The sequence below is a fragment of the Hylobates moloch genome, unplaced genomic scaffold (genome assembly GCF_009828535.3).
Source record: "Hylobates moloch isolate HMO894 unplaced genomic scaffold, HMol_V3 SCAFFOLD_37, whole genome shotgun sequence".
Taxonomy (NCBI): Eukaryota; Metazoa; Chordata; class Mammalia; order Primates; family Hylobatidae; genus Hylobates; species Hylobates moloch.
In genome coordinates, this window is record NW_026652312.1 from 53533 (window position 1) to 79720 (window position 26188).

The 26188-nt window shown below is 41.3% G+C and overlaps 1 protein-coding gene, 2 long non-coding RNA genes and 1 other non-coding gene across 9 annotated transcripts in view; 3 read left to right on the forward strand and 1 right to left on the reverse strand.

Moving 5' to 3' along the window:
- The window catches only part of LOC131382519 (uncharacterized), a 28044-nt gene extending 16353 nt beyond the window's left edge, over nt 1-11691 (forward strand). Inside the window, exon 3 of the long non-coding RNA XR_009212065.1 lies at nt 11547-11691. This is a non-coding gene — a long non-coding RNA (uncharacterized LOC131382519). The remainder of the gene's footprint in view (nt 1-11546) is intronic.
- Nucleotides 1-26188, forward strand: part of LOC131382518 (uncharacterized) — an 80381-nt gene that overhangs the window by 49182 nt on the left and 5011 nt on the right. The gene's annotated exons all lie outside the window — the stretch shown is intronic.
- LOC116463471 (small nucleolar RNA SNORD55/SNORD39) lies at nt 17391-17468 on the forward strand. The gene has a single exon (XR_004246691.1). It is a non-coding gene; the product is annotated as a small nucleolar RNA SNORD55/SNORD39 (small nucleolar RNA).
- LOC116463459 (folliculin-interacting protein 2) overlaps nt 18801-26188 on the reverse strand; it is a 136677-nt gene continuing 129289 nt past the window's right edge. For all 6 annotated transcript variants that reach the window (XM_032146575.2, XM_032146573.2, XM_032146572.2 and 3 more), the window contains one exon: nt 18801-22371. In XM_032146575.2, coding sequence (XP_032002466.1) covers nt 22293-22371 — 79 coding nt within the window. In that variant the 3' untranslated portion in view covers nt 18801-22292. The remainder of the gene's footprint in view (nt 22372-26188) is intronic.

Genomic DNA, 26188 nt, shown 5'->3' on the forward strand with positions numbered 1-26188 from the left:
GGTCTGAGAGACAGTTTGTTATAATTTCTGTTCTTTTACATTTGCTGAGGAGCGCTTTACTTCCAACTATGTGGTCAGTTTTGGAATAGGTGTGGTGTGGTGCTGAAAAAAATGTATATTCTGTTGATTTGGGGTGGAGAGTCCTGTAGATGTCTATTAGGTCTGCTTGGTGCAGAGCTGAGTTCAATTCCTGGGTATCCTTTTTAACTTTCTGTCTCGTTGATCTGTCTAATGTTGACAGTGGGGTATTAAAATCTCCCGTTATTATTGTGTGGGAGTTTAAGTCTCTTTGTAGGTCACTCAGGACTTGCTTTTTGAATCTGGGTGCTCCTGTGTTGGGTGCGTATATATTTAGGATAGTTAGCTCTTCTTGTTGAATTGATCCCTTTACCATTATGTAATGGCTTTCTTTGTCTCTTTTGATCTTTGGTTTAAAGTCTATTATCTGTTTGGTTTAAAGTCTATTTTATCAGAGATTAGGATTGCAACCCCTGCCTAAAAGTTGATTCTTAAATGATATAATTGACAAAACATTAGTGAGACTGACTGCTACAGTCTGAATGTTTATGTCCCCTCAATATTCATATGTTAAAGTCTTCGACCACAAGGTGATGGCATTAGAAGGTGGGGCCTTTGGAAGGTGACTAGATCATGAAGGTGGAATTAATGCCTTTATAAAAGAGGCTTGAGAGAGACCCTTCCACCCTGTGAGGACACAGGAAGAAAATGGCTGTCTCGGTGGAAGCAAGTCTTTACTAGACACTAAATCTGCTGGTGCCTTGATCTTGAACTTCCCATCCTCCAAATTTCTGTTATTTATAAGCCACTCAGTGTATAGTATTTTGTTACTGCAGTCCAGATGAATTAAGACAGGTATCCCCATCCCCTAGGCTGTAGACCTGTACCCGTTAGGAACTGAGCTACACAGGAGGAGGTGAGCAGCAGGCCAGAGAGCATTACTGCCTGAGCTCTGCCTCCTGTCAGATCAGTGGCAGCATTAGATTTTCATAAGACTGTGAACCCTATTGTGAACTGCACATGTGAGGGATCTAGGTTGTGTGCTTCTTATGAATCTAAGTAATGCCTGAGGATCTGAGGTGACAGTTTCATCCTGAAACCATCCCATTCAACCCCCTCTTCGTCCACGGAAAAATTGTCTTCCATGAAACTGGTCCCTGGTGCCAAAAAGTTTGGGGACTGCTGAACTAAGATATCACTAAGAAATAAGAGAAAACATTTAAATTATTAAAATCAGGAATAAAATAAAGACATCACTACTGATCTTATAGTAATACGAATTATTATAAGGGAGTACTGCAAACAATTATATTCAACAAATTAGATCAGTTCAATAAAATTGATAAATCCCTAGAAAGATACAAACTACCAAAATGGATTCAAGAAGAAATAGAAAATTTGAATAGACCTATAACAAGTTAAAAAATTAAATCATTAATCAACAAACTTCCCACAAAGAAAAGCTGAAGCCTAAATAACTTCACTGGTAAATTCTAGCAAACATTTACAGAATAATTAACAGAAATTATTCACAAACTGTTTCCAGAAAAATAAACAAGGAGGAAACACTTCCAATTCATTTATTACTCTGTTACCAAAGCAGACAAAGATATAACAAGAAAACTGCAGACTAATACCTGCCATGAATATGGATACAAAATATGTTCAACAAACTACTAGTGAACCAAATCTAGCAACATAAAAAGGATTATACATCATGACCAAGTGGAATCTATCCCAGGACCTGCATGGTTGATTTAATGTATGAAAATCAATCAGTGTAATATACTATGTCAACAGAATGAAGGATAAAAACCACATGGTCAAGCCAGGCATGGTGGTACATGCCTGGAGTCTCAGCGACTTGGGAAACTGAGGTGAGAGGATCCCTTGGGACCAAAAGTTCAAGTATAACCTGGGCAATATAGTAAGACCTTGTTTGAAAAAACAAACAGGCCAGGTGCAGTGGCTGACTCCTGTAATCCCAGTGCTTCGGGAGGCCGAGGCAGTTTGATCACCTGAGGTCAGGAGTTTGAGACCAGTCTAACCAACATGGTGAAACCATGTCTCTACTAAAAATACAAAAAAATTAGCCAGGCATGGTGGTAGGCACCTGTAATCCCAGCTACTTGGGAGGCTGAGGCAGGAGAATCACTTGAACCCAGGAGGCAGAGGTTGCAGTAAGCAGAGATTGCGCCATTGCACTCCAGCCTGTGCAACAAGAGCAAAACTTTGTCTCAAAAAATAAACAAAAACCATCCATATGATCATTGCAATAAATGCAGAAAAAGCATTTGACAAAAACTCTAACCCTTTTTCATGATGAAAAACACTTAACAAACTAGGAATAGAAGGGGATGTTCTCAACCTGACTGTATTAGTTTGCTTGCACTGCTGTAACAAAATGCCACAGACTGGGTGGCTCAACAACAGAGATTAATTTTCTCACAGTTCTGGAGCTAGAAATTCAAGATCAAGGTACTGTTAGGGTTGGTTCCTGGTAAGGCCACTCTTCTTGGCTTGGAGGTGGCTATTTTCTGTGTCCTTACATGGTTTTTCTATGTGCATATGCAGAGAGATAGCTCTCTGGTGTCTCTTTCTCTTTTTATAAGGACACCAGTCCTATTGGATAAAGGCCCCACCCTTATGACCTCACCTAACCTTTATTATCTCCTTATAGGTCCTATCAGCAAATAGGATCATCTTGGGGGTTAGGATCTCAACATATAAACTTGGGGAGAAAACCAGCATATAACATTGATAAAGTGCATCTATAAAAAAACCACAGAGAATATAATATTTATGGTAAAAAACTGCATGTGTTTATTCTATGATCAAAGACAAGCATGTCAGTTCTCACTATGTCTATTCATCCTTGTGATAGGTATTCTAGCCAGGGCACTTAGATAGAAAACAAAATAAAAGGCGTCATATTGGAGAAGAAGAAGTAATACTATCTCTAGTTGCTGATAACATGATCTTATATATAAAAAATCCTAAGGAATCTACATAAAATCCATTAGAACTAATAAGTTCAGTAGGTCACAGTATAAGATCAAGATACAAAAATCAATTGTATTTTTTACATTAGCAATGAATAGTCTAAAATGAAATTAAAACAATTTCATTTATAATATCAAAAGAATAAGATATTTAGAAGTAAATTTAACAAGCACAAAATGTGCACACTGAAAACAAAACATCATTGAAAGAAAGTAAAGACCCAAATAAATAGAAATACATATTCATTAACTAGAAGACTTAATATATTCTTCTCTAAATAGATCTACAGATTCAATGCAGTCCCTATCAAAATCTCAACTGGCTTCTTTGTAGAAATTGACAAAAGTATCCTAAAATTCAAATGGAAATATAAGGGATCCAGAATAGTCAAAACAATCTTAGAACAAAGTTGGAGAACTCACACTTTTCCATTTCAAAACTTACTACAAAGCTACAGTAATCAAGACAGTATGGTACTGGCATAAAGATAGATATATAGATCAAAGGAATAAATTTTAGAGTCCAGAAATAAACCCTTATATTTATGGTCAACTAACTTTAACAAGGATGCTGAGACAATTCAATATGTTAGAATAGTCTTTTTGACAATGGTGCTGGGATGACTGAATATCCACCAAGTGATGAATATGTAGAAACTATTATATATCCATACCATGAAATAATATTTGGCCATAAAAAGGAATGAAGTACATTCTACAACATGGACAATTCTTGAAATCATTATTCTAACTGAAAGAAGACAAAAGGCCACATTTTGTATGATTCCATTTATATAAAATGTTCCCAGTAGGCAAATGCATAGAGATAGAAATCGCTAGGGGCTGGAGGAAGGGGAGAATGGGGACTGAGTGTTAATGAATATAAAGTATCTTTTTGGGGTTGGTGAAAATGTCTGAAATTATTAAGTGGTGGTGATTGCATAATCTTTTGAATATAATAAAACCCTACTGAATTGTTCACTTAAATGTCTATGGATTCAATTGTATATGAATTATATCTCAATTTAAAAGTGACCTAAAACATGATTGAATGATATGATCTAACAATCTGGATCTAGTGATATAAAATCAATTTATTTAATCAGCAGATATATACAGTATCTTCTTCTAGACATTTGGGGATGTCTCAGAGATATCTGACCATGTTCCTCTTCCCTTCCTCCACAATACAGTCTTAGAGCCACTAGGTGCAGCCTGGCAAAGGGATTGTCTGCCCCAGAGTGGGGATTTGGGGGACTGTGGTGGTCCAGAGCAGAGTGAGAAGGGTTCTGCTGGGGAGAGCATCCTGGGCTGGGATGTTCAGTTCCAAGTGGTGTGAGGAGGGCATACACAAGGCAGAGGGGGGTGGCAGTAGCATTGGGAGATTGGTTATAGACAAGGAGGCAGATCAAAAAAGTAAATATGTAAGGCTGGGTGCGGTGGCTCACGCCTGTAATCCCAGCACTTTGGGAGGCCAAGGTGGGCAGATCACGGGATCAGGAGATTGAGACCATCCTGGCTAACACAGTGAAACCCCATCTCTACTAAAAATACAAAAAAATTAGCTGGGTGTGGTGGCGGGCACCTGTAGTCCCAGCTACTTGGGAGGCTGAGGCAGGAGATTGGCATGAATCCAGGAGGTGGAACTTGAGGTGAGCCAAGATTGCACCACTGCACTCCAGCCTGGGTGACAGAGCAAGACTCTGTCTCAAAATAAATAAATAAATAAATAAATAAATAAATAAATAAATATGTAGAAGGAATGGGAGCCAGGTTTATCACTGTAGTAGAAGAAATTTACAAATATGGCAAGGGAGAAAACTATAGCTCAGGAACAGTGTCACCCCTATAGCAATAAGGATGTTTAACACCGAGATCTTGGGTTTTTAAATACCATTCTCCATGAAAAGGAACTAGAGTTCTGTATTAATCTTTTCTTGCACTGCTATAAAGATATATCTGAGACTGGGTAATTTATAAAGAAAAGAGGTTTAATTGGCTTACAGTTCTGCAGGCTGTACAGGCTTCTGCTTCTGGGGAGGGCTCAGAAAACTTACCATCATGGCAGAAGATGAAGGGAAAGCAGAAGCAGGCACATCTTCCTATGGCCAATAGGAGAGAGAAAGAGTGAAGTGGGAGGTGCTACACACTTTCTTTTTTTCTTTTTCTTTTTCCTTTTTTTTTAAAATTTTGAGATGGAGTCTCACTCTGTCACCCAGGCTGGAGTGCAGTGGTGTGATCTCAGCTCACTGCAACCTCCGCCTCCCAGGTTCAAGCAATTCTTGTGCCTCAGCCTTCCAAGTAGCTGGAATTACCAATGCGTGCCACCATGCCTGGCTAATTATTTTTGTTTTTTTAGTAGAGACGAGGTTTCACCATATTGGACAGGCTGGTCTTGTACTCCGGACCTCTGGTGATCTGCCTGTCTTGGCCTCCCAAAGTGCTGGGATTACAGGCTTGAGCCACTGCGCTCGGCCTACACACTTTCAAACAACCAGATCTTGTGAGAACTCTGTCACGAGACAGCACTACAGGGATTATCGGGGGAACTCGCCCCCAATATTTAAATGTAGGTTCTTTCTATTTTCCATAAGTGTCAGCCGGCTAAGAAATAAAGAGAAAGAGTATAAAGAGAATAATTTTACGGCTGGGTTACCAGGGGTGACATCACATATCGGTAGGACCATGATGCCCACCTGAGCCTCAAACCAGCAAGTTTTTTATTAAGGGTTTCAAAAGGGGAGGGGGTATAATAACAGAGTAGGTACAAAGATCAAGTACTTCAAAGGGCAAAAAGCAGAACAAAGATCACATGCTTCTGAGGGAACAGGACAAAGGGCAAAAGCAGAACTACTGATGAGGGTCCAACAAAGATCACAAGGCAAAGGGCAAAAGCAGAACTACTGATAAGGGTCTATGTTCAGTGGTGCATGTATTGTCTTGATAAACATCTTAAACAATAGAAAACAGGGTTCAAGAGCAGAGAACCGGTTTGACCACAAATTTACCAGGGCGGAGTTTTTTCCCCATCCTAGTAAGCCTGAGGGTACTGCAGGAGACCAGGGCATATCTCAGTCCTTATGTCAACCGCATAAGACAGACACTCCCAGAGTGGTCGTTTATAGATCTCCCCCTAGGAATGCATTCCTTTCCCAGGGTATTAATATTAATATTCCTTGCTAGGAAAAGAATTTAGTGATATCTTTCCTACTTGCATGTCCATTTATAGGCTCTCTACAAGAAGAAAAATATGGCTGTTTTTGCCCGACCCCACAGGCAGTCAGACCTTATGGTTGTCTTCCCTTTTTCCCTAAAAATCGCTGTTATTCTGTTCTTTTTCAAGGTGCACTGATTTCATATTGTTCAAACACACATGTTTTACAATCAATTTACACAGTTAACACAATTATCACAGTGGTCCTGAGGTGACGTACACCCTCAGCTTACGAAGATAATAGGATTAAGAGATTAAAGTAAGGACAGGCATAAGAAATTATAAAAGTATTATTTAGGAACTGATAAATGTCCACAAAATCTTCACAATTCATCTTCCTCTGCTGCAGCTCCAGCTGGTCCCTCCATTCGGGGGTCCCTGACTTCCTACAACAGGGGATGGTGCTAAATGATTAGAACCCCCCACCTAGTAATCCAATCCCCTCCCACCAGGCCCCACCTCCAACAAGTTCCTTCACAAAATGGATTATTCCAGGGCTGGGGTGGGAAAAGATGACCCTGGAACATCTTTTGTGCCAAAACATAAGGAAGTGTATGAAGAATAACAGGGACATGTCAAAAGGACACGGAAGCCAGATTGAAGGGGCTACTACTAGCCAAATCTGGGATAACTTGAGCATCAAAATGAACAATGTTAATGATGGATTATTACTTACTGGATAAAGCAAGAAACCGTGAGCCCATACTGAAATAAATAGATTTAAACAAATACATTTCATATGGGATGAGATTTTTACATAATTCCAAAGTACTTTTCCAAAAAGTACTAATAACAAGAAATGTGATGGTATAAAGGAGAATTCTGGTAGGTAGCATTTTAAGCAAGTGACCTAAGTGAACATTATCAGTAATGGGACAACTCAAAATTATGGTCATTCTGTGTTATTCCTGTCCAAAAATGCATAACCCCAATCTAACCAAGAGGAAACATAAGAAACCCAAATTGAGGGACATCTACAAAATAACTGGCCTGGATTCTACAAAAGTATCAAGGCTATGTGAAAGTCACAGGAAGACTGAGAAACGGTGCCAGATTGAAGGAGACATAAAAACTAATGTAACACGTGATTCTAAACTGGATTCTTTTGCAAAATGGATGTTATTGGGATGCCTGGCCAAACTTGAATGGTGTCTGAGCATTCGATGGTAGTAATATAAAAATGTTAATTTTCCCATTTTCTCTGCTTTTGACGGTTATGTTGAGGTTATGTAGAATGTCCTTGTTTGTGGGAATTACACACTGATGTACTTGGGATGATAGGTATCCTGTCAACAACTTGGGGGATGATAGATATCCTGTCAACAACCAGTACTTTTAACTGGTTTGAGAAAAGATTTTGTACTGTGCTTCCAACTTTTCTATAAGCTTCAGGTTGTTTCAAAAAACAACAAAAAAGAAAAGTATCTGACTAAGGGGCCTATTTAGTGTAGTAATTAAATAGTAAGAATGTTGCACTGAAAATGTCTGGTGATGGTGTTCATTGTGGGGCATGCGTGTGTTTGCTGCTATTTTGTGTGTGCACCTGACACCTACCCATCACGTGGGCCTGGCACTCATGGCCCATCTGGAGCCAAACCTTCTGCTCCTTGGTTTGTCTCTTTAGACTTTGGGTCCCATCTGGGGCCCAGTTCAATACAGTGTGGGTAAATCCCCATAGTTGATGTGGCCAGTATATTTGTAAAACCTTTAATATCTTCGAACTACATCTAATTTTTAACTTTCTATTGCTTCTGGTGATACCAATTTCAGGGACGTAGGAGATACTGAATTTAAAAGATAATAAAATATTTTAGCACTTAAGTGAAGACTAAAGACGGGCAAGGATTTTTCTTTTCTAAACTCTTCTATATAGTTACTTGTATAACATGTTAAAGAAAAGGTGACCTTTGCATGAAATAGTTTTCCCATGCATCATTAATCAAGCTAATATAAACTATAAGCACTATCTGTTGCTTACATTCTCACCATCAGCTCTCCTGCCTTTTAAGCTTTCTTGAAATTATTTCCAGCTATTAATCTGTACTTGTAAATAACACAACTCAGAAAAACTGGACCGCAGGGATCCTGTCCTACATAGCTGCCTGGCAGGAGGGGATAGAGGCTGTAGAGCAGGTGGGGTGAAGGGAGTGGGAGGGAAGGCAGGCACCCTTCATGTCACTCGGTTCTGGTCTTCCCTGTCCTTCTGTCTTTCTCCATTCTCCAAGATTAGTTGAGTGTCAGTTACGTGTCAGGCAGGGTAATGGCACTGGGGAGCCAATGACAAATGAGATACACTCCGGACCTTTTAAGGGGCACTGAATTTGTAGAAAGAGAGACTGCTGAGCTAGGAATTCAAGAATATTCTAATAGTTTCTACAAAAGAAGTCAGGCCGGGCATGATGGTTTACGCCTGTAATCCCAGCACTTTGGGAGGCCGAGGCGGGTGGATCACCTAAGGTCAGGAGTTTGAGACTAGCCTGGATAACATGGTGAAACCCTGTCTCTACTAAAAATACAAAAATTAGCCAGGCGTGGTGGGTGCCTGTAATCCCAGCTACTTGGGAGGCTGAGGCAGGTAAATTACTTGGACCTGGGAGGCAGAGGTTGCAGTGAGCTGACATCACGCCATTGCACTTCAGCATGGGAGACAGAGAATGTGTCTCAAAAAAAAAAAAAAAAAAAAAAAAGTCAAATAGTGCTATTAAAGGAGAAAAATTGCTTCAAGACAGGAACAAGCCGGGCGCGGTGGCTCACGCTTGTAATCCCAGCACTTTGGGAGGCCGAGGCAGGCGGATCACGAGGTCAGGAGATCGAGACCACGGTGAAACCCTGTCTCTACTAAAAATACAAAAAATTAGCCGGGTGTGGTGGCGGGCGCCTGTAGTCCCAGCTACTCGGAGATGCTGAGGCAGGAGAATGGCGTGAACCTGGGAGGTGGAGCTTGCAGTGAGCCGAGATTGCGCCACTGCACTCCAGCCTGGGCGACAGAGCGAGACTCCGTCTCAAAAAAAAAAAAAAAAAGACAGGAACAAAAAGTCTTCATGGAAAAGGTAATGTTTAAAGCCCCAACTTAGTTGCAGTTTTCCAGGAAAGAAGGAGGAGAGGGAATCACAAGCAGAGGAAATCGAAGCAAAAGGCTGTGAGTCTCAGAGTGCAGCTTCTTTGGAGCTCATCGAGGGGAAGGTGAAGGCAAAAGGAAGGACTGTGTGTGTCTGAAAGTAGAGACAGGCTGAGGAGAGTGAGCCAGAAGCATCAACTGAAGTTGGACCTTTTTTTTTTCCCCCTGCTCTGTCACCCAGGCTGGAGTGCAGTGATGTGATCTTGGCTTACTGCAACCTCCGCCTCCCAGGTTCAAGTGATTCTCCTGCCTTGGCCTCCCAAGTAGCTAGGATTACAGGCATGCACCACCACACCCGGCTAGTTGTTTGTATTATAACTATTTTTTTTTTTTTTTAGATGGAGTCTTTTTTTGTCACCCAGGCTGGAGTGTAGTGGCGCAATCTTGGCTCACTGCAACCTCTACCTCTTGGGTTCAAGTGATTTTCCTGCCTCTGCCTCCCGAGTAGCTGGGACTACAGGCGCGTGCCATTACACCTGGCTAATTTTTTGTATTTTCAGCAGAGACTGGGTTTTGCCATGTTGGCCAGGATGGTCTTGATCTCCTGACCTCGTGTTCTGCCTGCCTGAGCTTCCCAAAGTGCTGGGATTACAGGCATGAACCACCACACCCAGCAGGACCATTTTTAAAAAGAAAGCAGACAGGCCAGGTGGTGACTCACACCTGTAATCCCAGCACTTTGGGAGGCTGAGGCGGGAGGACGGCCTGAGGACAGGAGTTCAAGACCAGCCTGGTCGACATGGTGAAACCCTATCTCTACTAAAAATACAAAAATTTACTGGGCGTGGTGGTGCTCACCTGTAATCTCAGCTACTTGGGAGGCCGAGGCAGGAGAATTGCTTGAACCTGGGAGGTGGAGGCTGCAGTGAGCAGAGATCGTGTCATCGCACTCCAGCCTGGGTGACAGAGCGAGACTCCATCTCTACATACATACATACATACATACATACATACATACATACGTACATACATAAGACAAAAGCAGACAAAAACCAAACAGCAACAACAAACTCCCCTGCATGCTACACTGAGGAGCGGAGACTTTATTCTAGGATGATGAGATGTCAGGGGAGGGTCTGCTGGAGACAGCCATGGTCACTTCCCTCCCACCACAGGGATTCTGTGATTGTCAGGAGCAGGAAGGAACTGCCTGACCTCTGTATGCTGGGAGAATTGCTCACACTCTTGCTTCACTGAGATCTCTGCTCAAACATTACCTCATCCTCTCCTGTCTAACCTCATGAAAATAGCATGCCCAAGATTTTCTACCCATCTGCCTTAATTTTTCTTCCTAGTACTTCCCAAATATTTCAGTTATCTGTTTATTTTTTTGTCTCCCCCACAGGTATATAAGCTCTATGACAACAGGGGCTTTGTCTTACTACTGCTGGTCCTCACGGTGCCTTGTACCGTGCCAGCCATGTAGAAAATGCCTGTAGATTCTTGAGTGAGTGAAGGGTGATGCAAATCTCCCACAAATCATGGTCCAAAGACCATATGAGTTCTTGGGAACCCACAGACTCAGATTCTAGAAAGAGAACTTTGTAGTCCCCAAGGGGCTCTTGCAGCCCAGGTGGAAGGATGGTGAATAAGAAGTCCCAAGAGGCTCTCTAAGCAACAACAGCTTTCCAAATGAGTTGGCAGATCCCTACCCTTACAATCCTGTTTCTGTCTGTTCCCCAGAGTCAGCCTTTTATAATGGAAAGGCAGGGCTGAGATAATGTTCTAATTTAGGGTTGTTAGAACTTAGCCAAGGATCTCACCAGGGAAAGAGGAAGAAGCCCAGATCTTTCCTCTAAAATGCAGTCCAAAGCCAGAGCTTGGAATAGAAAAGCTGGTGTTTTCCTGAATGTCCATGAGACCTCAAAATGGATAGGCCGTGTCCCTCAGGAGATCACATGGGTCTCATGAAGCCTCAGCGTTAGCATATCACCTTCAACTTCACAGCATCTTCCGTGCTTGGCTCTGAATGGACAGTAGTGCATTCATCAACAAGCTTCCTAGACAGGTATCCATCTAGGGGGTGGTTCTTTGGATCTCTAGCAGTCCAGTGATGTAGAGTGGAGAGAGTCCAGAAACTTCCCAGGATGGGTCAGGTCTTCAGCTTTCCTAAGCCACATGGCTAGAATCACCTTAAATTACTAGAAAAACAGACAAGTCTCAACTATCTGAAAACTGGTGGTCTTGTTTCTAGATCTTTTCCATTTGAGAACCAATGTGTTCCTATTCCAGGCAACCAAAACCTCATGTCCTGGATATGCAAGGAAAACAGAGTCGCGCTTCTTTTGCCTGGCATATGAGTGCTTTCGAGGACACTGATCAGAGAAATTCCAAATGGGCTATTCTTGTTAGGCAGAGTAAGTCATCATTGCCAAGAGCTTCCAAACCATCTAAGCTGCCGAAGCTACCAAAAAAGGAAAAGGTATGATTTTTTACTTTTCTAAATCATCATAGAAAAAGTCTGGCTGCTTTAACGTATAAATTAGGGAGAGGTTTCTCATAGTAATACCAATAATCAGTTTCGTGGCTTCTTTTAACCTATTGAAGCATTGTGTAATTTATACTGGATTGCCACAGTGATGTTTATTCAGTGGGTAAGTGGGCATTATACCCCTTTTATAGTTAAAGAAAACAAGAGATTGTGTCCTCAGAATTTCTTATCATTAGGTTTAACCTCGGGAGAATGGCCACCCCCGTGAGTTACAAGAGCTGAGAAAGCACCGTTTGTGAGATGGAGGTAAATCTGTAACTCCCCTCAAAACCTCACACGGGTTAGCGGAGTAAGCTCATACCCATTCAAATTCTAGGTTTTCCCCTAAACTATTTATGGAATCTTGGGCAAGTTGCATAATTTTCCTGTATGGGTTTTTATAAGTAAAATGGGGATTTTGGTATCTGTTTTAAATATTTTATGGAGTTCGGAGGAGAATTAAAGAATGTGGAAGTATATATTCAACAACGATTTCCTGAGGTCTGTGTACAAACCATTCGCCAATAATAGCTTTCTGTCTAATCCCACAGCACAGTGAACTTTGCAGGCATCCAGTTTTTCAATAGAGTTTGACAGCAGATATCCATGCTAGAAAAAGGAATAGAATAGCTCAGGCCCATTCAGAAACTCCTGTTCCTTACGCACAGAAAGACATCTTGCTCTTTTGGAGAATCTTGCCAATTCATTAGAATATTACTCACCCTCTGTTGCCAGAGATCTGATTCATCAGCAAGTCATCATGTCTATTTGAGACACTCTGTGATGGAAGGAGACTTCGCTGTCCTCCTCAGTAGATCCTGACCTTAGGAATACCTCGTATTGAAAAAGGGAACAGTTCGACATCTAACATTTTAATGTAGTCTGAATTTTGAGATGGGTATAAGTGAAATGATTTATTGCAGTGTGTGGAGGAGGGCTTGGATTAGTTACTTTCTGTCACTGAACTAATTTTTTGTCGGATTAGAGCTATTACGGACTAAATTATCCCAAACGCTTCTATCATTCACCAAATCCAGTTGAAATATTTTTTGCATTAAAAAATCTGTTAAAAGACTTATTTTGATTTCGAATTTGTAGAGCAAGTTGTAACAACAGCACAAAGAACTTGATATACTCTTTCCCCAGCCCCATCTGCTGTTAATTTTATTTGCTTTTATGTTCACTTTCTTCCTCTCTCTCTTACACCATTTGAGTGCAAGTTGCAGACATGATGCCCCCCAACTTCTCTTGTCTTTTTTTTTTTAAGATATGGGGGTCTCACTATGTTGCCCAGGCTGGAGTGCATTCATGGGCACAACCACAGTGCACCGCAGCCTTGAACTCCTGGGTTCAAACAATCCTCCCACCTCAGCCTCCTCAGTAGCTAGGACTACAGGCACAGACCCTGTGGAATAAATGGTCTACAGGCTAGACCCTTTACTCCTAAACATTTCAGGGTGTATTTCCTAAGAACAAGGATGCTGTCTCACATAACGACAGTACAATTTATAAGATTCAGGAAATTTAACATTGATAGAGTATTATTATCTCATCTAAAGTTCATAGTCGAATTTTACTGAAAAGCAGATGGTGATGGTTCGCACCTATAATCCCAGCACTTCGGGAGGCTGAGGTGGAAGAATCACTTGAGCCCAAGTTTGAGAGCAGCCTGGGCAACATAGTGAGACCCCGTCTCTACAAAAAACATAAAAAATTAGGCAGGGGTGGTGGTGCACGCCTGTAATCCCAGCTACTCAGGAGGCTGAGGTCGGAGGCTTGCTTGAGCACAGGCCTGCAAGTCTGCAGTGAGCTATGATTGCATCACTGCACTCCAGCCTGCGTGACAGACAGCCTGACTGTCTTAAAAAATAACAACAACAGCAACAACAATAAGTATTAACTGACGACCTTTGTAATATTCTGATCCAGGATTCAGTCTAGGACCATGTATTACATTGAGTTAGCATATCTAGTTAGTCCCCTTCAGTTTGGAGGAGTTCCTCACTCTGGTCTTTTATAACACGGACATTTTTGAGGAATCCAGGCCAGTTCTGTATCTTTCAGTTTGGGCTTGTCTGATGTTTCCTCATGAGTGGGTTCAGGTTACGTGTTTTTGTCAGGAATCCCAGATAAGTGATGTTGCCTCATGCTCAGTGCATCACATCAAGAGGCACCTGAGGTCGGTTTAACCCATTATTCCTGAGAGTAGTTGAGCACTTGGTCATACTCCCTCCATTTCAGAAATAAACAAAGTACTGAATCATTCAAAATAATTTATCTTTTTATCAATGAGGCTTTCTTCTAAATTTCCAGATATACTTTAGATACTTGTCCCACAAGTCCATTTTTTTGGACTGTTCTGCAGAATTTGCGTGGATGCTTCAATAAATACTCAACCCCCGCTCTTTTACACGAATCCTCTTTAGGGAAAATAAATTGGAACAAGTGTTCTTATATACTCGAAAGCAAATAATGAATACCACATGTGAAAAGCCTCCAACGCAGTGCCTCACACATAGCCGCCAATGAGTGGCTATCATTACTATTCTTACTTGAGATGCCAACACATTTTCCATTCTTACGCGACAAGAATCAGAACCATGCACTGAAAGTCTCTTAAGTAGAAATTTGTCTGTGTTACTGGGTGACTTGGGGAAAATTTTAAAAGCTTAAACCTATAGACAGTATCACAAGCTTTCCCATCAAAATAGATGGTTGAAAATGGGAATATTTTATATCCATGCTTTGAGTTTGGTTTTCCATGTATAAACTTAAGTTTAGACAGCTTAATTACAATGTTTCTAAAAAGTACAATTTATGAGATTTAACAGTATGTATCATTCTTGTATACATTTACCCAAAAATGCTCTTAAAAATACTTCTGGAAATCCATTGGGCAAGTCTCTAAACCGCTTCTTCTATAATGCCCTAATCTCTCTTTTTAAATCACAAAATGTCTCTTAAGTTCTATCTTGTATTCCATTCATTATTTTCCCCTTCTGGATTTCTGGTAGTTTTTTTTCCTTCATATAATAGCTACCTAAGCGTTGTACAATTTACGTGCAGATGATAGACACTTTTAATGTAATTCATTTCTATTTCATTTCTTTGCTGGCAAATATTCTCATTGTCCCCCTTCATTCCAATACATGGACTTCAGTCTCAGTGACTGACACATTCTTTTCCTCATCCACTCGAGTTTGAGAGTAGTATTCTCAAATTTTAAAGGTCATAGAAATCACTTGGGGATCATGTTAAGATGCAGATTATGATTCAGTAGGTCTGAAATGGGGTTTGAGGTTTTGCATTTCTGTCAAGCTCCCAGGAAATGCAGTTAGTTGTTGCTGGTCTGAGGACCTTGAGTAGCAAGGTGCTGGAGGATTTGACAATGAATTGAATTTTGTGCTAGGAACAGAGGGGACTTGATGAGGCAAAGGGAAGAGGGAATGGGGGGGATTTGATGAGACAAAGGGAAGTCTATTCTAGGAAGAATAGACAGGGCAAAGACAATAACCTAGCACCTTTGGGGAAGTACATGTGGTTCAATGTGGCTGGAATATAGAACGCAGAATTATCTGATGAGGCTGGAGAAGATGAATCAGCTGGGTCACTGGAGTGCACAGGGCTGGGCTTTTATTTATTTTTTTGAGACGGAGTCTTGTTCTGTTGCCCAGGCTGCAGTGTAGTGGCACAATCTCGGCTCACTGCAGCCTCCGCCTCCTGGGTTCAAGTGATTCTACTGCCTCAGCCTCCCGAGTAGCTGGGATTACAGGCGCTGGCATGAGCCACTGCGCCGGGCCTTTCCACCACTTTTAACGAAATGTTACCTCCTTCCTTCTCAGAGGGTTGTTTTCCAACTCTTTGCAACACATATTCAGAGACTATGTGACATCTATGCCAACCTTTATGAGATAACTCTCAGGTTGGTACTGTTTATGATGTTGAAGATATTCGCTTGAAAGTCTACCTCCTGTAACTTGGAATGACGATTTTCTGATCCTACTCAACTCCATTTTCGGTTATCATACCATATCATTGGACTGATCCCCTCAGTATCTGTATCAGTCAGGGTTCTCCAGAGAAACAGAACCAATGATGTGTGTGTTGTGCCTGCAGGAGAGCAAGAGCCAGGGAGGGGTGTTTATTTTTAGGAGTTGGCTCCTGTGATTGTGGAAGTTGGCAAATCCAAACGCAGCAGGGTGGGCCAACAGGATGGAGACCCTGGGAGGAACTGATGTTGCAGCTCCAGCCTGAAGGCAGTTTGCAGGAAGAATTCTCTCTTCCTGGGGGATCTTCAGTCTTTCTCTTAAGACCTTCAACAGGTTGAATGAGGCCCACCCACATTATGGAGGATAAATAGCTTTATTCAAGGTCTACTGACTTAAATATTAATCTCACCTAAGAAATACCTGCACAGCATTGGGCTGGGAGGGGTGGCTCATGCCTGTAATCCCAGCACTTTGGGAGGCCAAGGCAGGCAGATCATCTGAGGTCAGGAGTTCAAGACCAGCCTGACCAACATGGGGAAACCCCGTCTCTACTAAAAATACAGAATTAGCTGGGCATGGTTGCGCATGCCTGTAATCCCAGCTACTCAGGAAGGCTGAGGCAGGAGAATCGCCTAAACTCGGGAGGCAGAGGTTGCAGTGAGCCGAGAACGTGCCATTGTACTCTAGCCTGGGCAACAACAGTGAAACTCCATCTCAAAAAAATAATAATAATAATAAATAAAATAAAATAAAATAAATACCTGCACAGCATCATCCAGATTGGTGTTTGACCAAATATCTGATTACTATTGCCTAGCCAAGATGACACATAAAATTAACCATCACAGGCCAGAGCTGGTGGCTCATGCCTATAATCCCAACGGTTTGGGAAGCTGAGGCAGGAAGATCATGTAAGGCCCAGAGTTCAAGACCAGCCTGGGCAACAGAGTGAGACCCTGTCTCTACAAAATTTTTTTTTGTTTTTTTGAGATGGAGTCTCACTGTTGCTCAGGCTGGAGTGCAGTGGCACAATCTCAGCTCACTGCAAGCTCCACCTCCCAGGTTCAAATGATTCTCCTGCTTCAGCCTCCCAAGTAGCTGGGACTACAGGCACGTGCCACCACGGCTGGCTAATTTTTTGTATTTTTTAGTAGAGGCGGGGTTTCACCGTGTTAGCCAGGATGGTCTTGATCTCCTGACCTCGTGATCTGCCCGCCTCAGCCTCCCAATGTGTTGGAATTACAGGTGTGAGCCATCGCGTCCAGCCCCCAATTTTTTAAAAAAAAATTAGCTGCGTGTGTTGGTGTATGCCTGTAGTCCCAGGTACTTGAGAGGCTGAGGCAGGATACTTGAGGCCAGAAGTCTGAGGTTACTGTGAGCTATGATCATGCCACTGTACTCCAGCCTGGGTGACAAAGTGAGACCCTGTCTCTTAAAAAAAAAAAAAAAATAACCATCACAGTACCCCTCTCATCCATTGTGAGGATTAAATGAGGTAACATACAGAAAGCATCTGACAGAACGGTCCAGACACTAGGGAACCAAAAAGCACTGTGGTGTGCATGTGCGTTTAAATCCTTTCATCAATGGCATGATTTTAAAGCTGTTTCACCCAAGTGCACAGCAGGGAAGCCATCCTTGGAGAACTGAGCATGCAGGAAAAGGCAAAAAAAGCTTCAGGGAAAAACACTTGAAATTTTCATTTATCAGAAAGGATTTTGAAATATCTACCGTAATTTTCCCCCCAGTCTTTAAGATAACATAACTCAGTACGGCATTATGTTGGTACCAACAGTTGCACTCAATGGCATATTTTTTCCTGAGAACAAATGTATCAGTGGACATCATCCCTTTTCTGAGCAAATATTTTGTAATGCCCCCTTTATTAACCTAAAATAAAATTTACAAATATACTCAGTTTATATCAAACCAATATAATGCCCTATTATACTGTAATTTAAAAGAAATTTAAAAGAAATTTATAATACTACTTTAATACATAAATATTAAGGCAGTAGATTAGCAAATATAATGAAGTTGGCCAGGCACAGTGGCTCACGCCTGTAATCCCAGCACTTTGGGAGGCCAAGGTGGGTGGATCTCCTGAGGTCAGGAGTTCGAGACCAGCCTGGCTAACATGGTGAAACCTCATTTCTACTAAAAATACAAAAAATTAGCCAGGTGTGGTGGTGCGTGCCTGTAACCCCAGCTACTTGGGAGGCTGAGGCAGGAGAATCACTTGAACCTGGGAGGCGGAGGTTGCAGAAAGCCGAGATTGCACCATTGCACTCTAGCTTGGGCAATAACATAAGAGTGAAACCCCATCTCAAAAAATATAATGAAGTAGGCATCCATATATACAGTCTTCATGAATGCAGGGGCTACAAATGAAGACTGATAGAGATGTGCTGTATTGATGACTCAAATTCCATGGGTACCATAGCTACCAAACTACATTACCATTGGAAATGCAGTTTTCCTAAAGTATATAAATTCTTGGTAAAGACCAAGTGACCGCTTCTTGCTAAAATTCTAAATCTTACAAAGTAAAACTCTTCCCTCAATTTATACAACAACTGCATTCCTGGAGAATGCATTATATACAAAAATCATGTAAAAATACATTGTGTTTTTATGTATAGCAGAATTATCTGCTTAATTATAAACAGGCTTTAGCCATATAAATGTCCAGCAGGACATTCAAGGGTTACACAGGAGGTGGGTGGGACAAGTCCTCATCCCATGGGGCTGCCTCTCGTGGTGCAGGACCTCTCGCCTATCAATCATCTGAGCCCCCACCCTCTCTGTGCCAGTAACCCTAACCTGTCAGTCATTACGCTAACCAAAAATGTCCCCGCATTTCCAAAACACCCCGGTTAAAAACCACTGAGATATATAATCAATCAGCTTGTTTTCAGCATGAATTGTTAGAAATGAGACCTCCACATTTTATTAAATGTAACAAATCGCATGCAGCACCAGGAAAATGTTCAAGATAAATTCAAAAGTTTTATTGCACCAAATGCCACAAAAAATGGATCAAAATAATACATAAACAAGTTAAAAAAAATTCCCACACAATGACATTGGTATCTATTCAAACTGATCAAAAACGAAGTCCTATCAATTTCTCTTATGGAGCTTCAAATAACAAATTCCAGAATTTTCTCGTTTTTGAAATACCACTTAAATTTAAGCATATTGCAATCTCACTTTCAAGATATATGGTTCATATTTTGACATTTAAAAATTAACATTCAGAGGGGACTGCTTGATTTAGGCAAAAATTATATTAAAATATCCTCTCCCCCAAGCACAATAAAAAACAAATGGTTCACATTTACCAAGAGAAGCTGAAGACATTTTCAACTTAACGTGAAAGTATGCATGAACAAAATATTCTCTAAAGTACATATTAGTGGAAAAATCCAGACATTTAAAAGAATTTTGGGGTACTTTATATTCTTTATTTTTATGTACAACCAACTATAGTGAAGAACCTAAAAAGCTACAGACTAAGTTTTTATAAAATCTCAGGACCTAATTATAAGAGCCCAAACAACGGTTTAGTATCATTTAGCAAGCGGGGATTTTTCTCCCTCCAAAAACGTTAATTTTGAAAAATATGGTTAAGTTTAAAAAGTTGCAATGTGTAAACGGCAGTTCCGTGGGATGTGAAAAGATTATAGTTACTTTCATTAAAAAACAGCACACTTCAGAAAAATGGATTGAAGCCTGTACAAAAAGCTATTTAACACTGATAAAAAATAAAATACTTTGGAATTATGCACAAGTATGGAAGTTACATTTTAAATTTTCATTGTCATGTCTAAAACATACACAATTACCTTTACATTCATTTCACTTATCAATTTATTAAAAATAAAACTGCAACATGCTAGAAAGAGGTCCATCACAGGGACATTTACAGACTTCTGCTCTGTCATGCCTCACTAGCTTGCTTAGAAAAGCAAGATGCTACAAAAATTACACTCAACAGGTAAGACTTAAAAGTTGAAGAAACCCTAAAGGTGGAATCCTGTCAACTGAGGTAGATTTCTTTTCTTTTTTAAAAAAAATTGTTTTATGTTTTTTCTTGAGGTGGGCATGGGAGCGAGTGGGGTCCCTTTCTTGCCTCTGCGGCTAAGCCAGAATGAAGCCACTGGGTGGTGCACAGCGTGTGAGCGGTGGATCTCAACACAATTCTGTGAGGTTTTTTTTTTTTTTTCTTTTTCGCTTTTAGGAAGAGGCTGAATTTAAGACAAAGAAAACTTGAATGTTAAATATTTAAAGGATTATAAAAGAGCAGCAACATTCTTGGTCTATTTTTGTAGGCAATAGATATGAGGATTAGGTTCTGACTGGAATCCTGAGTGTCATGGAGACAGCCCCCACATGTGACCCACCTGTAGTTTTCCAACAGGCATTTTTCCAAGAGTGAGTTTTGGAACATTAGATTAAGAGCAAATTAAATTTTCTCAGGCTTTGAGGGGCCTGGGCTGAATTTTTTTAATGTATAGAGTTTAGAGTCAACGATTTAAAGCTCAGTGTCCCCTATATGGGTCTAATTATCAACATGCCACTATGTCCACATTAGAATTGAACTGATTTATTTTCTATGAAACCCTGGAAGGTGGTGAATGAGGGAAAGTGCCCAAAACATGTAAACAAGAAAAAAGGAACTAGAGACGAGGGGAATGCTTTAAACTGTAAAAGCTGTAACATCAGCTCTGACAGTTTATGTACACGTAATGAGAAATGGATGTGGGGGGAGCTGAGCCACAGGTGAGGTTCCTTCTCTCTCTGTAACACAACAGCAAACAATGATGTCATGGAACTACAGAACTTAAAACACCAAAGTCAAATGCTAGGCAAAAGGAAATAGGAAAACATTAAGAACAATGAACATTTCAATTTTCAATGAATGACATAAAATGATAAAGATCTTACAAACCTTAATGCACTCATCTACATTTTGCATCATTAAAAAAAAAGAGGGAAACGTAGCAGTTTTGATTTTTATCAAATGAAAAAATTGAAGTCATTCTAGTCCCTAATAGGGAAATTACTTCATATTCTTAGGTTCAACCACACATGAAAAGAACTGGAATTCATAAAACAGTGGAAGGGAATCAGAGCCTGGTTAACTGCTTGGGATCTGCAAAGTGCTAAAGATGTTTTGCTTTGCTAGCTTAGCTCGTGTCCTTTAATGACCAATATTTAAAAGTCTTTTACTTTGCCCTGGATGTCAGTACATAGTCTGTTTCACGGTCAGTAAACTAAAGTTTCTTCTATATTAACAGAAAATTAGGTTTTTTTTTTTTTTTTTGCATGAACTTTGGGAAATCATTTTGGTTGGTTTTATACAATGTGTAAGTTAATTTCTGGAAAGATGTTTTGAAAAGGATGCAGGAATTAGAAGGCACAGAAACGATAATATAAAAATTTAGATCATATATGAATTGTTTCTAAATGTTCAAGCTAATTGCTTTCATTAGTCATCCTGAACTGTTGCAGGTTTCATTTCCCACCAGGACAGCTGTGCCTTTTAAAGTAAAAATAGTTATTTGTATTAACTATAAGGAAAAAGTGGCTTCAGCTGGAAGAACTTACCAACCGAAACACTCTTGAGCTTATAGAAATAACTTTGGTAAATGGCCTCTCTTAAAAAGGCTGCTGAAAGCTCTAAAATATAAGGATAAAACATATGGTTTCAGACTGTACACTTTGCTGCTACAAACTACATCTTGATGGGATTAAGAGGCTACATTGATTCTTGGGTTTATTGCACCAACAATCCATCTCTGACCTACCTGTGGCTGCATCTGAAACAAGGTAAACTCCAAGAAGAAATGAAAACAGTGGGTCCCTAAAGCACTCTTCCCAACAAGCAATTCTCTTACATGTTTTATGTCAAACAGTCACTGATACAGCCACTGGAGCTGAAGATGGCACAATGTGGCTTTCTTTGCTTTACCTTGTGTAAAAAGCAAACTGTGACCTGGAATCCAAAGTCTGTATTCTGACTATTGTCTCAGAATAGCAAAATATGTTTTCTCCAGTTTGGGGAGCTCATGCTTAAACTCGGAAGCAGTTTCCTACTGGAATGTTATGTACACTGCTGACCACCCCGCTCAACTCACTTGTCTTTATTCTGCCCAAACAGCACAAGGCAATCTGTTGCAACAGCTTAGTGTTTAGTGCTTATGTTTCCTCCTACCAAAAAGGTCAGTTTCTTTGTTGATTCATGGGTAACAAATGGCCTAAAGTGTTCACAACAATCACAGACGCCATTATGTCAAGTAAACCTAAGTCTTCAATGAAGCATCAGCTTGACAGCAAAAACACAAAACAAAAAGGTGGAATGACTGTTTCTGTTTGCTCTTCTCATGCTTTTGACATCAAAGAGAGCTTATTCCTTTCTCCTTCAGTTGAGAATTTGATTTTTTTCTTCCAAGGAAGAACTGTCCTGAGCTTTAGCTTATAAGAGTATTTGAGCCACATAAGGAGAATGAGTACTGGCAATAGCAGTCAACAGAGGCAGGTCGTTGGATTCAATCCTGAATATTGAGAAAAGAAAAGAATATTACTTTAAAAGAGCATGGTTTTATGAGAAAGTATTATTTCTAGGTACTAAGTTTGATAGATTATCATTTAAAACTAATGAAAAAGCAAAACGGAAGGATAATAAATTTACTCTTTTAATAAAATATTCCAGTGGACACTGACCAGGGAGGCAAAGGGAGAGAAATACAGGACATGTGTTGTGCCTGTGTGTGGACATAAAGCTCTTTTTCCCTTGGCAGGGGTCACCAGACTTTCTAACTTTCCTGTATTCCCTATATAACTTCATTGTATCATACTTTAAGGTTTTCTCCATTATAAACTCATTCTTCCAGCCAACACTTCTAAATGCATACTGATTTTTCACCTAAGTTCAAATTGGTCTTAGAAAAATGGTGATGGTAGCAATTTCTTAAAAAACATTGGGAATTTGTTCAAAGTTTATACTGGGATCCTCATTGAGCATTTAAGCCACAAGATTCTGAGAGCAAAGTGACACTAAAAGGTACTGGGTTAAGAGACATCATGGTTTCAAATGGACACAGCTTTGGCTGCCTCTCTTACAGCAGAGGTGGATACGGTATGGGCACTGGCTAAAAATGATGCCAGGTGCCATGAAAAAAAAAAATTGAACTGTTTCAGTTTGTGGACTATGTCCTAATTCTTACCCTTGAATTCCTCAAAATAAAAAAGTATCTGGCATTACCTCATGGAGTTTTCCAGTCCTTCTCCAGTAATGCTACATACAGATCTGATTTCAGAGTGCACAGAGGTTCTCTAGGACTTTTAGTGCTACTGGCCCTGACTATGGGAGGAAGGGGATAAAGGAAGGATGAACATGAGTCCACTAATAATGCACTAAGAGGACCTAGAGATGAGTGCAAAGGGGAATAAAAGCTTATGATTACACATGTTGATGATGCACACCTGTAAGTGTCAAGGATGAGGTAAAGTCCTTGAAATGTAAGGTACACATTTGGCAATGGAAAATCTAATAAGGCAAGATGGCCAAATAGGAACAGCTCCGGTCTGCAGCTCCCAGCAAGATCGATGCAGAAGGTGGGTGATTTCTGTATTTCCAACTGATGTACCTGGCTCATCTCATTGGGAGTGGATGGACAGCAGGTGCAGCCCACGGAGGGCGAGTAGAAGGAGGGTGGGGTGTTGCCTTACTCGGGAAGTGTAAGGGTTTGAGGAATTGTCTCCCCTACCCAAGGGAAGCGGTGAGGAATTCAGTATCTGCACTCCAGTCTGGATACTGCACTTTTCCCATGGTCTTCACAACCCACAGACCAGGAGATTCTCTTGGGTGTGTACACCACCAGGGCCCTGGGTTTCAAGCACAAAACTGGGCGGCCATTTGGGCAGACACTGAGCTAGCTGCAAGAGTTTTTTTTTTTCCATACCTCAGTGGCACCTGGAACGCTAGCGAGACAGAACCGTTCACTCCCCTGGAAAGGGGGCTGAAGCCAGGGAGCCGAGTGGTCTGGCTCAGTGGGTCCCATGCCCACCGAGCCCAGCAAGCTAAGATCCACTGGCTTGAAATTCTCACTGCCAGCACAGCAGTCTGAGGTCGACCTGGGACATTTGAGGTTGGGGGAAGGGCGTCCGCCATTGCTGAGGCTTGAGTAAGCGGTTTTACCCTCACAGTGTCAACAAAGCCGCCTGAAAGTTCAAACTGGGCGGAGCCCACTGCAGCTCTCAGCAAGGCCACTGGGGCCAGACTGCCTCTCTAGATTCCTCCTCTCTGGGCAGGGCATCTCTGAAAAAAAGGCAGCAGCCCCAGTTAGGGGATTATAGATAAAACCCCTATCTCTTTGGGACAGAGCACCCGGGGGAAGGGGCGGCTGTAGGCGCAGCTTCAGCGGACTTAAACATCCCTGCCTGATAACTCCGAAGACAGCAGCAGATACCCCACACAGCGTTTGAGCTCTGCTAAGGGTCCGACTGCCTCCTCAAGTGGGTCCCTGACCCCTGTGTATCCTGACTGGGAGACACCTCCCAGTAGGGGCTGACAGAACCTCATACAGGAGAGCTCTGGCTGGAATCTGGTGGGTGCCCCTCTGGGACGAAGCTTCCAGAGGAAGGAACAGGCAGCAAACTTTGCTGTTCTGCATCCTCCACTGGTGATACCCAGGCAAACAGGGTCTGTAGTGGACCTCCAACAAACCACAGCAGACCTGCAGCAGACAGGCCTGTTAGAAGGAAAACTAACAAACAGAAAACAGCCGCATCAACATCAACAAAAACGATGTCCACTCAGAGACCCCATCCGAAGGTCACCAACGTAAAAGACCAAAGGTAGATAAATCCATGAAAATGGGGAGAAACCTGTGCAAAAAGGCTGAAAATTCAAAAAACCAGAACGCCTCTCTCCTCCAAAGGATCACAACTCCTCACCAGCAAGGGAATAAAACGGATGGAGAATTGAGTTTGATGAATTGACAGAAGTAGGCTTCAGAAGGTGGGTAATAACAAACTCCTCTGAGCTAAAGAAGCACGTTCTAACCCAATGCAAGGAAGCTAAGAACCTTGAAAAAAGGTTAGGTGAAATGCTAACTAGAATAACTAGCTTAGAGAACAACATAAATGACCTGATGGAGCTGAAAAACACAGCACGAGAACTTCATGAAGCATACACAAGTATCAATAGCTGGATCGATCAAGCAGAAGAAAGGATATCGGAGATTGAAGATTAACTTAATGATATAAAGTGTGAAGACAAGATTACAGAAAAAATGAAAAGAAACGAACAAAGCCTCCAAGAAATATGAGACTATGTGAAAAGACCAAATCTACGTTTGATTGGTGTACCTGAAAGTGACAGGGAGAATGGAACCAAGCTGGAAAACACGCTTCAGATTATTATCCAGGAGAACGTCCCCAACCTAGCAAGGCAGGCCAACATTCAAATTCAGGAAATACAGAGAACACCACAAAGATACTCCTCGAGAAGAGCAACCCCAAGACACATAATGGTCAGATTCACAGAGGTTGAAATGAAGGAAAAAATGTTAAGGGCAGCCAGAGAGAGAGGTCAGGTTACCCACAAAGGGAGGCCCATCAGACTAACAGCAGATCTCTGCAGAAACCCTACAAGCCAGAAGAGAGTGGGGGCCAATATTCAACATTCTTAAAAGAATTTTCATGGCACACGCCTGTAATCCCAGCTACTCCGGACACTGAGGCAGAGAATTGCTTAAACCTGGAGGGGCGGAGGTTGCAGTGAGCCGAGATCATGCCACTGCACTCCAGCCTGGGTGACAGAGCAAGACTCTGTCTCAAAAAAAAAAAAAAAAAAAAGAATTTTCAACCCAGAATTTCATATCCAGTCAAACTAAGCTTCATAAGCAAAGGAGAAATAAAATCCTTTACAGACAAGCAAATGCTGAGGGATTCTGTCACCACCAGGCCTGCCTTACAAGAGCTCCTGAAGGAAGCACTAAACATGGAAAGGAACAACCAGTACCAGCCACTGCAAAAACATACCAAATTGTAAAGACCATCGACACTATGAAGAAACTGCATCAACTAACGGGCAAAAAAACCAACTAGCATCATAATGACAGGATCACGTTCACACATAACAATATTAACCTTAAATCAAATATGGGCTAAATGCTCCAATTAAAAGACACAGACTGGCAAATTGGATAAAGAGTCAAGACCCATCTTTGTGCTGTATTCAGGAGACCCAACTCACGTGCAAAGACACACATAGACTCAAAATAAAGAGATGGAGGAAGATCTACAAGCAAATGGAAAGCAAAAAAAAGTAGGGGTTGTAATCTAGTCCTGATAAAACAGACTTTA